Source organism: Symsagittifera roscoffensis, chromosome 2 (assembly GCF_963678635.1).
Source record: "Symsagittifera roscoffensis chromosome 2, txSymRosc1.1, whole genome shotgun sequence".
Classification (NCBI taxonomy): domain Eukaryota; kingdom Metazoa; phylum Xenacoelomorpha; order Acoela; family Convolutidae; genus Symsagittifera; species Symsagittifera roscoffensis.
In genome coordinates this window covers 6,414,162-6,431,545 of record NC_087063.1, presented here as the reverse complement: position 1 = coordinate 6,431,545, position 17,384 = coordinate 6,414,162, and the positions used below count along the sequence as shown (strand labels likewise).

Genomic DNA, 17,384 nt, shown 5'->3' with positions numbered 1-17,384 from the left:
TAAACCCTCGTAAGATTACGAAAAATGACTACAGGCAAAATATCTTTTCAAATTTTCTCAGGTCAACTCAGGTCAAATTTTCAAATCTCAGGTCAATAAAACCTTGCGAATTATTTTAAGAAATTCCAATAAAATGGCTAGTTACTTGTCGAAATTTGTCAGAAGAAAAAAATTCACCCCGAGCACAAGTACTCCGTTACTTTCGTATCGAAAATCGGAATAATAAAAAGCGATGAGAGGAAAACGAAATTTTGTAACTTCAAAGCTTCGGACCGATACTTTTGGTGTTATACCCAATCATAATGAGTTTCCGGGCTTCCGAAACTCCACGGAATTTACAAAAGCTTCCGATCATGGAAATGTGAAGAAAATACATTCTATAATACATCATTGAATTTAAAAAAACGATAGTAAATTTATAATTAATAGCCGCTGAATTCTTAAAGCTCATGAAATATTTTTTGTTCTGAACTTTATTGTTAAAACCAGTTGAGTAAGTAGTCGTAGCAATGAATGACCAAGAAAACCTGTTCACAATTTCACGTCAATTAAATCATTATGAGCTTTCATCTCTTGTTGGAAATTGTCTCTCATTGAAATCACATCACACAACATCTTCTTAGCAGTTGCATTATCGATCTTCAATTTATGGAACTCGCTTGGTTTCAGAGAAGTGACCCGTTCGTAAGTGTACCCACGACTCAACATGGTCGGATATATTTCTCCCAGACCGTAACTTTCGAGGAAAAACCGGAGTCGTTCCGAATCTCCGGGATCTGAAAATTAATAATACTTAAAATTTGTTCTATCTGCAAATAAAATAAACAAAAGACTGACTTTTTGAACAGAAAGTTTGCTTAGGGGCAGATTTAGGGGGGTGGGTGTCAAATCTTTCCAAAAAAGCATAAAAACGCCTAAAACATCCTGATTTACATTGTGATTTGATGAAAATATTAGTTGGAAAGAGATGATTATAAACTGGTTACGTTATGATAAAATAGCATAAGATAGATGATCGAAATTAAACTTTAACAAGATGTATCTGTCACCTTTAATTTCCGGTTTTTGGCACATCGCAAATGGGTCTTCGACTTCCATTACTGAGCTGCCAGGACTGAGGTCCGCATTCTCGAAGTTTGCTACTGTTGCCATTTCGGAGCGAGATGACTCGAAGTCTATTTGCGACAACGAGGAGGCCAAGTCTGGACCGACTGCAGGACGACCTTGAAGCACAGTTTTTCAACTTTTTGTTCCGACCATTTGAAAAATGGGGAAGAACTTTGTATTCGGATGTGTTTTAGTTTTTTTTTCACGCAAAATCAGGTACCACAAGCAATTATCGGAATGGGTCGAGTGATATATCATATTAAAGCCTTTCAATTGCGATTCAAACGACATAAAATACAAATACATTTTCACAGCGTCGAGAAAAAACCGGTTTGAATTTTTAGATTTTTGGTCTAATTTCGAACAAATTTGGGGTGAGCGTCTAGGCTTACAATAGCTTATTTGGGCTTTCTTTAAGCCGTGAAAATTTAGTTGTACTCAAATAAAAGTAGTTCTTGGAGTTTTTAGCACCATTTTGTAAACAAAAGTTAAATTTCTGCAAAAAAAAATTTTTTTTTAATTTTTTTTTCGTTTTTCTAGTCAAATTTCTTCAAAAACTGTTTTCTGAATGGCCTTTTTACTATGACTGTCAAATATGCCCAGTTCTTATTTTCATTCAGATCTTTTTATCACACCATGCTACTTGCACAGTAACCGGCAATCCTGGTTCCTTTTTGCAATTTTTTTGCTCTTAATATAATTCTATATTTTTTTAATTTTGAGTTTTTAGCCAAACAGAACCTCTTTTTTACACTATAAGCAATTGAACTAAGCAATTTCAAAGACTTCAATTGGATCTTCTTCACAATAATTCTACGGTATCTACCAAAGAAACTTCACCCTGCAAATAAAATCATTCAAATTGCACGAGAAATTTGTATTCAGAACTCACAAATTTTGCTGCATTCTGATTGGTCAAAAACTAGCTGATTTAATCTGATTTAAGCCCACTTTCTCTTGAAAGCGAGAAGATAGTTAAATTAGTTTTCAATTAACAGATCCGGAACCCACAGGCGTTTAAATGTACAATATGTACTTTATATGATATAAACCAATTAACTGATTGAAGAAGAACTATAAAACGCTAATTAAAACATTTTCTCCAAAACTGACCTTGAACTAAATTGTGACTGCTTGAGGAGTTTATGAAGGAGGAGGTCAAGGGCAAGCTGACCTCCGAGTAGGAACTCTGGAAGGATTGATTGGGTGAGAGGAAGAAGCCCGGGTCTTGCTGTTTCCTGGCCAACCTAACCCAATGAAACGAATTTACTATAAGCGAAAAGAAGCGGCGGAGCGGAGTGAAGTGGTTACGTCTCCGCCTCTCAATCGAAAGGTCGGATGTTCGAGGCCCACCATGATCCGTGCTCGTTGCTTGAGGGTGAAGCAACACTACTCAGCCCAGAAAAATAACCAAAAAAATGCATGTAGTTCTTAAACAGGGGCACAACAGCGGTTCGCAGTGATGAGCTGAGCAGCTCTTGCGTTGATCCTTCCCCCGTGGATGAATGGTCTTAAAGAAGAGCACTAGTAACAACTAGCATGCAAATGGAACAATTATTCTTTAAAAGTTTTTTTGAGAAAAATCAGTTTGTCGATTTTCTTCTTTACACCTTTGGAAAATTTTTAAAGCTAAAAAACGCAGACAAAAATCATACAAAGCTTCATTTAAAACTCATAGAATCTACTCAACAATCCCCTCCTATTGTACCTACTAAAGAATCTCCCCGTCCCCCCTTCTTGAAAGGGGGGAGATTGTTAAGTAGATCCAAAAACAGAGCAGCAACGTTAACAATCTCCCCCCTTCAAGAAAGGGGGGAGATTCTTTAGTAGATACAATAGGGGGGGGGGGGGGGGGTGGTTGGGCAGAGATTCTTTAAAAGATACAATAGGGGGGAGATTGTTAAGTAGATCCCTGTTTTTTCTTCCGGTGCACATATATCAAGTGCAATTCACAGTTCACAAGCAAAAAGAGGACATTCAAAAACTACCCAAAAAAGCGGGTATAAGTTTATAACCAGTGGTGTATAACAGCGATTGCCCTTATAAATCAGAACAGTTCTGTTTTACAAGGTCAAATCTGATTCTATATCATGTCATTTTTTGTATTAATCGAAAACAATGCAAAACGAAAAAAATAACTATACAAATTCGCAGGTGGGGATGGGGGGGTAAGAGCGTAAGAATGGCTGACTACGCATGCCGGGTGATTAGACCATGAAAAATAAATTTATCTTTCACACTTAACCTTGTAAATTCCCTCGGTACACCAGAAAATTAATGAATACTTGCGGGTTAAATCGAAAAAGAGCCTAGATAAGTATAAACTTTATATTGAAATGATCAGAAATATTTTTATTTGAAGATCTTGTTTTTTGATTGGATATAAAACGTACACTGGCGACTTGAATCTGTTTTTGAACTTTGACATTTCGGACACATGGGAACTGCTCTCGAATGTTCTAGAACTTAAGGGAGAGAGAAGAAACTTCTCTCCACTTTTGTCATAGCTGATGGATTCCAAACTGCGTGAAGAAGTCAATCTCATCAAGTTCTTTTCACGCTTCAGTTTGTTCACTTTCCCGTTCAGACGGTTTTCCCTGATTAAAAAAAAAACAAAAAATCAAAACTCTCATTTCAAAGAATTCAAAACAAGACAAATAAAGAACAAAGTGGATTTGATAAATCATGGTCAAAATTCTCAAATCGAATGGAAATTTTTTTTAAAATTTATATGAAGTGACAAGAAATGTGACAAAACTTTTGGGATAATGGGTAATTTTTGATATTTTGTTAATTTCACACTTTAGAAAAAAATCTTTTATTGTTGGTTAAGATTATTGATTTGAAAACTCTAGTTTTCAAATTTATACGGTTAAAACTATAGTTCAGTATACCTGGTAAATATGTAAATAAAAAAACAGAAATTTGAACCTCATTTTTTTATTGTGTTTGTGATCTTTCGCAGCACTGATTATCAATCGTTTCAACTTCTTGGGGTCAGAAACTTCTAGATTCTTCTCGAACTTCTCAAGTATTTTCTCACTCTCAGTCGCTTTGGCTATTCTAGCTAATGCCAAAGGAGTGTTTTCCTGGTCGTCTAAAGCAAAGGGGTTGCACGTGTGTTTTTCATACAGCAGAAACCGAACACAGCTGTAGTTGTCGTTTTTGACGGCCAAATGTAGAGCCGAGTTTCCGAAGTAGTCGGGTTTGCTGATTCTACCACTGAAAATAAAGCAATTTTTTTAAAAGTAGATATTTTTACTTCAGCAACATAAACTTATTTTTAAAGCAAGACTACTCGTATTATGCAGTAGCTATATATTATCAGTACCTATATAGAACGCGTGCCGATTACATGCTATTTTTGATAACACTTTCGAAAAAAAACTGTTTGACGGCATTTTAAAATAAATTTAAAAAACGCTTACTGCCCTGAAAACTTGGTCAAGTATGCTATAAGTTAACGTAAAAAAACGTTAAAAGCTACCTTAAAACACCTTCTATGAAAGTGTAAATTTGCTTTAACTTTTTTTCTCCTGTAATTCATGAATGAAAACATATTATTACCTGAAAAAATTTATACAAATATCTGACCGCTTAAGGTTTGTAAGCCTGAAGACAAACACCACTTACAATTTTTAGGACATTTTCATTGTAATGTTTTTCAGGGTTTGATAGATTTTACCATCCATTTTTGAGCTGGTTTCTGTGAGATTGAAAAGTTTTTCGAGCTTTTCTATAGATGGGTTCAGTTGTATGTGCTGGAGTAAAATTGCATGTAACTAGCCCAAAACTGATGAGAATTATTGATTATTCATTTGCTTTTAGATAAATCAATTCAAAGGAAACCAGCTTGTTGTTGTGCAAATAGGACGAAATTGTTCCGAACATATTTAATTTTAAATAAAAAAGCTAAAAATCAATTTTTCAATTTGTAAAATCTAGTCCGACTTTTGAGAGCGTTGTCATTCGTTTTAATTGTTAATGTTGTTTTTCACAAATGAACATAAGCAAATTACCAACAAAACATCTAGCCAATTGTTGACCATAATTCTAAGACATATATTTCAACACAATGTTTTAGTTGGATTTTTTAAATGACCGCTCAATAGCCGAATTTTCAATAAAAATAATTTTCCATAGAATAAATAACCAAATATCAAATAACAAACATAACTTGATGGCTTTACTCGCTGGAAATTAGACAAAATCTTTTAATGTGTTACGAAATTCAACTGAAAAAAAAAACGTTAAGATTTCGTATAACCTTTCAAAAAATTTCAAAAAATTGCAAAAAAAAATAAAATAAAATCAGCACATCTTCTCGCACATTATGTTGGAGAAAAAAAGTGATTGAATCAATATCAATGATTGAACTAATAGCAATTCGAGATCGATGGAAAAACACTCATTTAACAATTTTTCATTAAAAAACCATATGGTTGTCAAAACCAGTTTTTCCGATAAAAGGCAGTACAATAGCTTCAATGTCATACAAATACAAAGATTTTCGATGGTTGAGTAAAAGACCCATCTACCTTGAAAATTAAAAATATACTTTCTCTTGACTTTTTTGATGCAAGATAAAGCAAATTTTTAATCAAAATCTCTAAAATATATAATTTTACGCAACATTTTAGATAGAGTTTTGTTACGCCATTTTTTTAAAAAAAACCAATTATCAACTAACAATCATAATTTGATTGCTGCTTTACTTGCTTGAATTTAGACATAATCATCAAATGTAGTGCAAAAGTCAACTGGAAGTCTTATTATATATATGTATCTATCATTACAAAAAAAATTTATTGGTGATATATTACAATAGGTGGTAATTGAAAGTTAAATAGCTTGATCGGTTTTTGTTATACTTCGCACAATATGTATATTTAATTTGGAAAGCCAAATTTTTTGGCAAAAAAATGCAGCAAAACTTGAGTTTTTGAAAAACATTTCATCTGGCAGAGTACTGTATTTACAAAAACTATCTTAGCAGCATGTAAAAATGATTGAAAATGAAATGATTATATTACGCATTATAGTTCTCAATTTTAATACATGCACTATAATTAGGATTACCACCTTTTGTAATATATCACCATTTTATTTAAAAAGTATCAAATGAGTTCAGTTCTTGTGGCTATTTGTTTTACATGATTTTTTGTGCGAGAGGCGGTTTTTGTGCCGCTGATCTCTGGTTTTGTACACACAAAAAATTATATCCCGCTCTCAAAGTATTTTCAAAAAAAGAAGCTCAGGCAAAATCTTCCAATTTTTTTTTTAATATGGCTAGACGATTTATGCTAAAGCAATCAGCTTGGGGTTTCGGGAAACTTACGGTAGAGGATTATAAATAGGTTAAGACTTACAAAAAAAGCTTCCGAAAAGTATTCAAATTATTCAATTTAACTACTTTTACTTTATTTCGCTTCTTAAAAGAATCAGTCAATCTGTATTTCATCAAGTTAAAAGTCAGCAATTTTATCTGCGATTGGAGGAACACCTTAGAAATTTCATTCTTGAAAGTCATTCTTATATAACAATTAGGTTCATAAAATTGTTCACAATCAATTCATGGAAGTCATTCTGATATAACAAGTAGTTTCATAAAATAGTTCACAATCAATTCATGGAAGTCATTCTGATACAACAAGTAGTTTCATAAAATAGTTCACAATCAATTCATGGAAGTCATTCTGATACAACAAGTAGTTTCATAAAATAGTTCAAAAAATAAGCTATCAAAAAGATAAAATGCAGATGAGTTTCACATCAGGTGAGACAAAACCAAATTAGACTAACTGAAACCATACTGGGCGACATTGAAAGCAAAAGCAGTTTTTAATGAGCAAACAAAATTTAAACTGGAGTTTGTTCAAGTTCGCAAAACTCATATGCTTGCTCCGATAGAAAACCAACAGAATATTACAAGTGCCTGATATTTCAGTTACATATTTTTTGCAAAAGTAACATAAATATTAGCGAATAATGGCACAAGGACAAGTTTTATCTGACTCATTTCATAGAGCTAGCTTTAGTACATTGTTTCAATCACAGTTCAAGAATGGAAAAACCACGCCATTTTGAGGTAAAAACTACACAAAACTGAAAGAAGAGCCTTAAAGGTAATTTTTTTTTTCGGATCAAATATTTAAATCTTTCACGCTTGCAAAAAAAATCAATATTAAAAAACAATCAAGTTTAAATTAGTAGCTGAGTTAAATTCAAATTGCTTCAAAAGCGTTCTTTTAAAAAAATTCACACTTTCTTTAATCGTTTTTATTTCAGTAAAGATTTAACAAAATTCTTGTGGATGCGTTTTCAAGGTCGCCCAGTATATATTGGGAACAAAATCTTTGTGCTTGAAATCAATTCATTTCGATAGTGAAAGCAACAAATTTTGAGCAGAATGGAAACTGTTTGACCAAATTTTAGGTTTGGAAAAGCTCACTTCAGCCTTGATAATTTTAGATGATGCAAAACTTGCTATACAGTAGATATATCAAAAAATTTCGAAAATTTTCTCAAGTTCTTTTTCATTCCTCTAGTGGTATCAAGAGCTTTAAAAGAATAAGAAGCAGTTTTAAATCCCTTTCATTTGAAAACTTTTATTTGTGAGATAAAAAAAAAACGTTTTTTTTTGATGAAAATGTTTTTTTTTTTGGATTTCAAGCGACCATATCTCCGACTAATAAAACATTAAAGTGGATAAAACTTATTGAGGACAAAACTGAGACAGAACATACAACAAACTTAGTTGTATAAAAAAAATTGCTTGATTTGTTGAATACTGTAAGTACTTTTTTATCGTTATTTTTCTCTCCAAAAATTGGCTCGTTCCCAGAAGGACACATTAACCGCAGAACAAATTGGAGTAAATTGTTCAAAACACGCAAAATAAAATACCAGTTTTCCAGAGCAACTTTTGGCTGGATAGTGCCTGCTTAGCGATAAAGTTTTTCTCAATCAGAAGTTTTTGCCTAGACACTCAAGAAACAATTTTTATAATATAACTAATGGGCGACGTTATAACTGCAACAAATAAATTTTTTCAATTGAAAAATTTTAAAAACAAACGAGTTGTTTTTTATTCTTTCAATCACCAGTTTAACCTTTTAATACGCCACTAAACTTTGAGGTGCGTTCACCCAAACATCAAGATGGTGAATAATTTCAAGAAGGTGCAGTTCTCTAGGAAATTGCGGTTTTTTGCCCAATTTTGCTCTTTAATTAATCACTAAGACGTTTTATTGGGTTGAGGTACGGACTGTTTGCTAGAAAAAGATGTTTTATAACCTTTTTCCCTAAAAACTGATTGATAAGTTGGGCAGTATGAGGACTTGCATTGACTTGATAAAAAAACTTTACACATTTCGCATTTTTAGAAGAAATGATTGAAATTTTAATAAGAGAACTTTTTCTGGTGTTTTCAGGCCTTCAGAGTTGATCTGTTATGAGCTGAAATTTTAGCCCTGATCATCAAGCTATTTTTGTCTTCATCTATACTTGATAACTTTTTTTGAGTTCAGACGCGATCTTTTTACTTTATACCCAAGAACTCTCCAATCGTAAGACTTCAAAACGAACCGAAACTTGTTCGAGAATAGTACTCTGGCCCAAAAAGGTTTTCTTCAACTCAAAACGCTAGTTGCCCATTCTAATCTGGCTTTTTGCAGCTGTAGAAAAACTATCTTTGATACGGGCGAAGACAACGTGACTGTAGCTGCTAAGAACTCAGTATATTGTGTTTGGACATATTGTACAGTCCATCAGCTTTTTTGAAATTTCGAACGTTTTTTTTTCAAAATTTTGATCAGTTTTTTGTTTCGATCAAAATGACAGTTTTTTGCCCAGTTTGGGGCCATCGTCAACAAATTAGCTGAATTGTAACGAAAAAGAAACTTGGTTGTTGTTGTTGACTTTGATAAATTTTTCTTAGCATTTCAATGGCTTGATTTCTCTCAATAAAATTCCATCGAGACATTTTTAAAGTGCATGTCAAAATGATTTTTATACATAGTCAATCAGTTTTTTCGTAAATTCGTTTTTAAAAAAAATTGACCTCTGTAAGAGTTTTCTATCATAAGAGGGAAAGGCCATCAATTGATCACAGAGGAACTAGAAATTGATAAATGGAAAGAGCCGAGAGTTTTGAGCAGTCGTCTTAATTAACCATAAAAAATTGACGCAAAAATATTATTTCAGCTATTCTGGTGTCTGTTTTGGTGGCAGTTTATGGAGAAGAAAAATGCGCAATGCACAGCAGTCCTGTTCCAATAAAGAAAGTCTGTGGAGAACTGTTCGATGCGGCTCAACGAGCTTGTGGTATGAAAAAAACAGATATCGACATGTGCTATATGAGACAACACGAGGACCAGTACCTTGGGTTGATCAACGGCTGTCTAAAGCGCGGTCAATCTGAGCAAAAAAACTGGGCTTGTGTCTTCGGAAAAGTTAGTTTTCTTAGACTAGAAGTAATGGAAAGTAGTTTTCTTATCTTCCCGGGTTGACCCCCATACACCAAAAATGCTTATCATACAATTCCCTGCATCAAGTGTGGGGGAAAATGCTTGTCATACAATTTCTAAAAATGGTTGAAAAAAGATACAAACTTATTTCTGTGGCTGTTTGATTCTAATAAAACAGTCTGGTAAAAAAATCGAGGTTTTCGTTTTTTGAAAAAAATGCTTATCATACAATTCCCATATATGGAAATTGTATGACTGGCATTTTTTTGATGGCGCCACAAAAAAATTTCAAGTAATTTTGAAAATTTGGCCCAAAAATTTTTCGTTTTTTTTTTTCAACCGCAAATCGAATTTCGTACGCAAATAAACATTTTTCAAAAAAAAATTTTTGCATGCAAATTTTTTTTTTGTGCATAACGTAGCCCTGGTTACAATAATATTGGCTTTTATTTTCTTTTGACTTTATTCAAAAACGCTGAAAATTCCTATTTCCTTTGTATGGGGTGTTTATATATGCCTTGATCAATGTCTGATAATTTGAAAATTCAAAAATTTAAAATGATCACCATTAAAACATTTTACCACAAACTAAGTTTGTTGCTTTTCTTATATCAATTGTGAAAGACAGCCGAACTCAGGTCGTTTTTTATGCATTGTAAATGCAAAAACCGTCCAACCTTTGGTGTTTTGAGCATCCAAGTTCTTTGTCAATTGTGTTCGGCTGCAAACACAACCGAAAGTTTTTCAGAAACTAAATTTAGAAAGGAAAAATCAAAATTTTTGATTTATGGAAAAACATCTATCATACAATTTTCATTATCATAGAGATTTCATACAATGTTCTGTACGTATGGAATTGTATGACAAGCAGTTTCTCATATATGGAAATTGTATGATAAGAAGTTTCGGTCATCCCGGGTTTAAAGTATGAAATCATATGATAGCACACTTTCACTCGTTTACTTTCACTTTTCAATTTTTGATGAATTGGCAAAATTTCACTAAATTGATCTTAATAAATAACAGTAAAAAAAAGAACCTGGGACGGATCTAGTGTTTTCTTGGAGGGAAGAAAAGTGAAAAAAAAATTAAAATTTTCATTTTCTTGATCGAGCCAATCAATTAGCCAAGCTTACTAAAATTCAAAAAAGTTGAAAGGTACCGTGATTAGTCAAAAATTTTCAAGCTAATTTCATACAAAACATTAGTTTTGAATAATTTTTCTTTTTCCGAAACTGCTCCTCGCCCCCTAAAATTGAACTTGGTTTTTTTGGCGTTTGTAGATATTCTGGGGGATCTTTTGGGTGGGTCGCAGATCATTGAACTCTAGAGAAAATTTTCTTCTCCCTGAGTACAAAAAAAAACAGTACAAAAAAAATTTAATAATTTTCATTTTTTTATTAACGCACATAATGTGAGCCTTTCTTGAAGCCTAGAGCAGCTTGAGCCAGAAAGACAGCTGACATTAAGTATATGGTGGGCAGTTTGCAGTTAATGAAAAAAAATATCATACAATTCCATATGTAACCATACGCACAGAAACCTATAAGAAATCTATTATAAACAATTTTGCATTGATGAAAATTGTGTGACAATCGTTTTTCGGATTGAACAAAAATACTTTATACTCTGGAATACTCTTTATTTTGCTTGATAACTTTGTATTTTACTCGAAAAAAGAATCACCAATTTTTTTTTTCTGAAATGACCGACGTGCTGAGAATTTTTGCGATCTTTGTTGATTAATTACAATTCCCCTAAAAAAAACAAAAACCTTGAATTTTTGGTGTTTTGCTAGAAAGAAACAAAACAATTCAATGGCTGAAAACTTTTCTATTTGAACGTCTTATGAGTTTTTTCAGAGCCACATTTTTTAACTATAAAAATTGCGTAATTTCCCAAATGGCATAATTCCCAAATGGTATAATAATGAAACTAACTTTTTTGTTTTCGAAAAAGTTGTTCTCGATTTTTCCAATGCTACTGTTGTATTATATTTAAGTTTTTTGGGAAATTTTTCATTTTTATGCCATTTGAGAATTATGCCAATTGAGAAGTAATCTTCAAAACGTGTTTCCTTTTAGGTTGCCAAGGAAGTAGGGCAATCGGACCCTGGCTACGAAAATCTGATCTGCTATCAAAACTGCGGAAACGAGAAAGGGGCAGGAAACTGGATAAAATGTAGAGAAGACTGTGGCAGAGCAGGTCACGGAAAACCTGTTCAAGGTGGGAAAAAACCTGAAGATGGTAAAAAGAATGATGCAGATTCCCAAAAAGTTGGAGATGATGGCGCCGGAGATAATTACACTGGCAAAATTACACCCAAAGCATGGAGCTGGGTTTTAGTGGCTGCAATAACTTTCAAAATATTCGGAAAAGTGATAGAGCACTAATGTAGTTTACAAAACTCCGTGAGCGAGTTAAAATAGAATTCGAAAAGAATGAGCCTAATAACTTTGAAAACTTTCATTGCATTTCAAAAAAAAGCGTAAAATTATTACTCAACATACCGAGAAATCCTAATGAACTAAAGTTGATTTTTTGTCATTCTGTGAACGTTATTTATGGGGAGGCTGTCATATGTATAGTAATTCAGAGTATTGAAGGTAGTGAGAACTCTTTATAGGTGTTGATCAATTTTTAGGAGTAATGAACGTAATGAAGACTCTTTTATAGGACTTGCTGGTTTTTTAGGAGTAATGAACGTAGCGAAGACTCTTATATAGGTCTTGTTGATTTTTTTTTCAGGAAAAGTCCTCAAAATATCTAATAACTACAGAAATGCATTCATACATATTGATGTATTAATGGTATATGTGCAATTTTTTTGGTATGTATGGTATGGAAGAGTATGTTTTTGCTCTTTCACACCTGTTTTTTTCATGACAAGGCATGAATGAAAAATGAAATATTAGAACGCATGAATGAAAAAAGAAATCATTCGCATGCCGGGCGCTTTTTCCCTTGGTAATCTTTCAACTATGTTCTAACTACTACTAAGAACTTAGGTATGTATGCCCTTTTCCTGTTCAATTGAAATTCATCTGCTGAAAGGGACGTAAAAACCACTCTCCAAATACGAACGTGGAAAAGACGCAAAAAAACGTGAACAATTTCTAGTTTCGAAAGTGGAAATTAATTTCAAGATTTCCAGCGGAATAAAAATATTATCTATTGATCCAGTTTTCTCTAGTTGGGTTCATCTTATCACAAAAGCGCCCAATGTGAAATGTTCTAGAAATTCAAAAATCTTGCAGCTGTTTTTTTTTCAATTGGAAAGTTAAAACTTTTCCAAATAAATCAGCGTTTTTTTTCTGTCCATTCGTGTTCATTACTCTTTTTTCCAACTGTCAGTTGGTTATATTTATTTTTAGTTGGTAGTTTTTTCAGGGAGTTTTTGAGTTTTTGTCCTTTGGTTTGGCCTTCGATGTTTTTTATATTAATTGATTATTGTTTGATAGAAACTAACAGTTTGATAAGCAAAAACAAAATTAACTCAACTCCCAGTTACGAATGCGTATTTCAACTTTCAGAATTGACGACGGATGAAAAGTTTTACCTATTTATCCAGTTTTATCATTCTGGGTTTTTTATCCACAAGTCTTCAGCAAGTTTCTTCCTCGCAGTTCAAAAAGATAAAATTTCTCAAAAAACAAGCGTTCATTAACTCTTTACTAACCGTCTCTGGCATACGATTTTACATTTCAACTAAAAATAGATTTCATGCCTTTTATGATAGTTTTTGAGAATTCATTTTGATGATAACATATGCGTTAGTTTATACCAACAAAAGTAAAGTGCTGTTATAAATCAACCCAATTGATTGTTATCAAGATTGAAAAAATGTTTCGAAAGAGCTTCATCATCGAACTTTGTTCAAATATTTTTGCTACAAAGCTGTAGGCTCTCAAAAGAGCAATACGACGAGGTAGTCTTGCGGATACTTTGTTTATTATAATATCAATTACCTTAATCAAGGCAAATCAACGACTCTCTATATAGAAATTACCTTTTTTTCTTGCCAATTTATCTTGAAAATTTTATGCAGGCTTGTTTAAAAATTTCTCACTCCTTTGCCCTGGTACTTGACTTGTGTTTCGACATCTCAACTAGAAATGATTATGATGAATTTTTTTTATGTAATATCTTTTATCCATATTTGGAAAGTGTTTGAATAGCCTTCTTATGCCGAAACTTTTTTCTTTTCTTATTTATGATGAGACGCTGATTTAAATGCCACAACAAGAAAAAATTCTTTAACACATGTTGACACCGGTTTAGCATAAATCTATGAAGTTTGTATTTTTAGCGTTTTTTCATAAGCTCAGCTTAAGGAATTGTATGATTAGCGTTTTCGTTCTATGCAGGTCTACCTATGATGTCAAAAACTGCGTAACATTTTTCAATGCAATCCAAAATGTTGTCCCCTATGAGCTATTGGGTCTATTATGATAATTATTATCGTTCGAATAGTCAAACAAACGGGTATAAAGACAAATGAAGGCTGAGAATTATCATGAGCGGAAAAGCATAAAAAGTCTGAAAATTAAACATCAAAAAAAGAGCACAGGTTTAGCTTATAAAGCTTACTCATAAGCATTTTTGGTTTAACATTTTCAGCAGAAAAAAAACTATTACCTTAAATTTTCATTAAAGAATAAAGTTAAGATAATTAACTCTAATTCAAAATAATCAATTGAGAAATGACTGCCAGTAAACAAGCAATTGATAAGCGTTTGTATATATGTGTGTGTTTGTGTGTGTGCGTGTCTGTGTGTGTATTAAGTATTCGTGCGCTTTTTTCAAAAAACAAGACAGACAGATTTTTTTATTTCCTTACTTTTTTCAACTTTTATATGGTTGTTTTACATATGCGCTTCTGTCCATTTTTTAAATACCCTGTGTTTTTGCTTGCTCTCTTGTAAACTAAACTTGATTGATCACACGTCAACTAAATAAACTTCTTTTTTGATTTTAGAAAAATCCTCGTGTTGAATACTTTGTTTCGATATTGAGATGAACGCAAGAGGCTATCTTATAGAGTAGTTTGAGATAAAGTACAATAGCTGTTTGTCACGATATCTTCTGACTGTGCAAATTCTTACAACTCCTTAGTTTTCCAGTGATTCTGTCCTGCTCTCGTTTCTTTAGTCTCAAAGATCTAGATGGATACTGAAAAAAGCGAGGATATAAAGAGACCTGTTTTCCTTAATTTTCGAACTTGGTTCGACTAATAATTTAGAAAAGCTTTACAAAATCCTTTATAGGGATTTGTAATGTAATCAAATTGCTCTGTAAGAAAAGTCTTAATCTGTTTTTTAAGTTTAATAATGATACAAAGTGAGAAGTGATAATCGAAATGAAGTTTAGAACGGGTTGTGACATTGTAATTTTTTTGTGACATAGTATAAAGTATCACAGTGGGTATCAAAACCGGTGTTAGTTAAAGTGAGTAGAAAAGTAGAAAAAAAGTAGTAGGTCAACTTTCATATGTATAGGCACTTTTTTCATCCTTTTTCCAGGCGTTTTTATGAGGTATATTTTTGAAAGCTTTGACCTTTAGAAAACTTTTAGGATCCATCAGCCAAAAAAGGATATCTCAAAATAGTACAAAAAGGGACCCTTGGGGTCGGCAGGTGATCAAATTCTTGATGGCAGGAGGCGTCCGCCCCCGCACCGCCTCTCTCCCCTAAATCCACCCGTGATATTAAATATTTTTTTCGATATTCAGACAAAAGCAAGAGGCTTTATGTATAAAGCTTCTTGATTTTATCTGAATATCAAAAACAGTATTTAAAATACATGTGTAAAATGAACTGTGTGTTGAGGTCTGTTATCGAGATATGACAACGCTTGATATCGTGTGACATTGTGCAATACCCAATCAGGTTCTTAATTTGAACCAAAAAGTGGAAAGTGACTTATCTGAAGTGAGAAATCAAGGTCCTGAAGTTTAACAATAATTACTGACCCTCTCTTGTGGATGACTTTGAGTGCTTCCAGTTGACCTTTCTCTGCGGCTACCAATCCAGGAGTGCATCCGTTGCTGTCTTCTTTGCTAAGTTGCTGTCTAAAGCAATTTTAGTTCTTTTATTTTAATTAAATCAAGTTTTGGCTGGCTAATCAAACGTAATTTTTTTCATAACAAAAAGTGACTTAATGTCGCCGAGCAAAATTTTTTGAGCTCTCCCATGAAAACCATAACAAAATATAATTTTTAAAAATTGTTTTAATCAAAAACAACTTAAAATAAAAAAAAAACTAAAACTGCAGTTTTTTGGCAGTTGAGTTTTTGAACTGACCTTTTGTCGATTTTGGAATAAACATTACGGCAATTAAATTTCTGTTGTGTAAACTTTTCTAATATGGTAAAAATCTAACCTCGAGGCTTTATTGAGCACGGGTAGTGCACCTACTGCTGCTGCATCGTGCATTGCGGTGAACACTGATCCCACCTCGTGAACGGATGAGTGCGAGGCGGACAGACGCGAGGAGCGTGCACTCCAGTTGCGAAACATCACTATGAACTGATTAGAAGTGGTTAAGTGAATTGAATCAAGCTTCGGGTTAAAAAATCTTCAAACTGTTTCGATGAATTTTCTCCTACGTCCTGGTAATCAATGTTTTTGATCTGGTTTTGTTTGAATTATCCTTGACAAACCTTTATTCTTTGAAACTGTTAAAAAATATCAGTTTTCCAAATATTGACAATGAAAATTACGAGTTTGCTTATTTAAATACACGAAAAAGAAAAGATGTGAAAAAAAAACTATTTTACCAAGTAGAGTCTTGTTTTTTAATGGACAAAATCAATAATCTCAGATGCCGATGACAGTAAGTGCCACGTCTTACTTGAAATTTTTTATGAAGGTCCGTCCGACTAGTTCCGCTTTCTGAAAGATTTATCTTCTCAGACGTTCAAGATAGCAAAAATCAGAAGAGGTTTCGATAAATTTCAAATAAAATTAATAAGTAATAAAAAGTTTTATCAACACACAGTTTTCTGTTCGCAAACCATTGTTTTTCTATTTTATATCCTAAATTTTCCAGTTTTGTATCAAAGATTTAAGATGTCTATAACGGATTGATAAATAGCATTTAGAGTACCTATAACAGCATTATTTATGCAAAGAAAACCAAAATTTGTTCTAACAAAATCACGCGAATACTTTTCACGCTTCGAGAATTTCAAAAACACCTGCAAAAACAGACACAACTCAAACAGCACATCGTTTTTAGTTCAATGCTGAAACAAAAACAAGTATAACCAGCTGCAGTTTAGGCATTTTAGCAAAAAAAAAGCAAAAATATTAAAGTGATGATTTTCTTCGGATTCTCCCCCTCACCAACCAAAGGTTCCCCCTTTGGTATTAATTTTGACATCCATTTTTGACGACCAAGCCTAAAAAGTTTCTAACGACTCCCTTCAGCGCCAAACTATACTGATTTTGACGGGAAACGCGCACCTAAAAGACGCAACTTTTTGGTCAAAAAATTCGGCTTTTTGAATTGTTCTTTCACAGTTTGTCTGTGTTGCGAACATTTATGTCAAAGCAGGACCTTTATAGTATTCTGGGATTGCTGGGAAGTTCAATTTGGTCGACCTAGAAAAAGGTCAACAAAATATTCAAAATTTTCAAAATTTTCAAAAGGTCAACAAAGTTTTCAATTCATCTCGAGAAAATCCTAGATCCACCTATGCAGCGCTAATAAAAGAAACATGAAAATCATTAACTTTTTTTGATCATTTCTTTTAGTTCTTCATTATTCAAAAATCAATGAGTTAAAAAATCAGAGTGATCAGTAGAG

At 32.9% G+C, this 17,384-nt stretch overlaps 1 protein-coding gene across 3 annotated transcripts; it reads right to left on the bottom strand.

The window, feature by feature from the left end:
* Positions 1–436: 436 nt before the first annotated feature.
* LOC134840200 (ankyrin repeat and SAM domain-containing protein 4B-like) lies at positions 437–16,693 on the bottom strand. 3 transcript variants are annotated; one of them, XM_063855923.1, is made up of 8 exons: positions 16,354–16,693; positions 15,957–16,102; positions 15,547–15,645; positions 4,039–4,329; positions 3,501–3,704; positions 2,221–2,354; positions 1,050–1,223; positions 437–776 (listed from the first exon to the last, which is right to left on the bottom strand). In XM_063855923.1, exons 2-8 carry the CDS (start codon positions 16,091–16,093, stop codon positions 532–534), a joined length of 1,284 nt encoding a protein of 427 aa, XP_063711993.1. In that variant the 5' UTR covers positions 16,094–16,102; positions 16,354–16,693; the 3' UTR covers positions 437–531. The 3 variants fall into 3 exon arrangements, with proteins under 3 accessions (XP_063711993.1, XP_063711992.1, XP_063711994.1); XM_063855922.1 differs by having other exon boundaries at positions 15,957–16,185; positions 16,428–16,693; XM_063855924.1 differs by having other exon boundaries at positions 16,428–16,693.
* Positions 16,694–17,384: the final 691 nt, after the last annotated feature.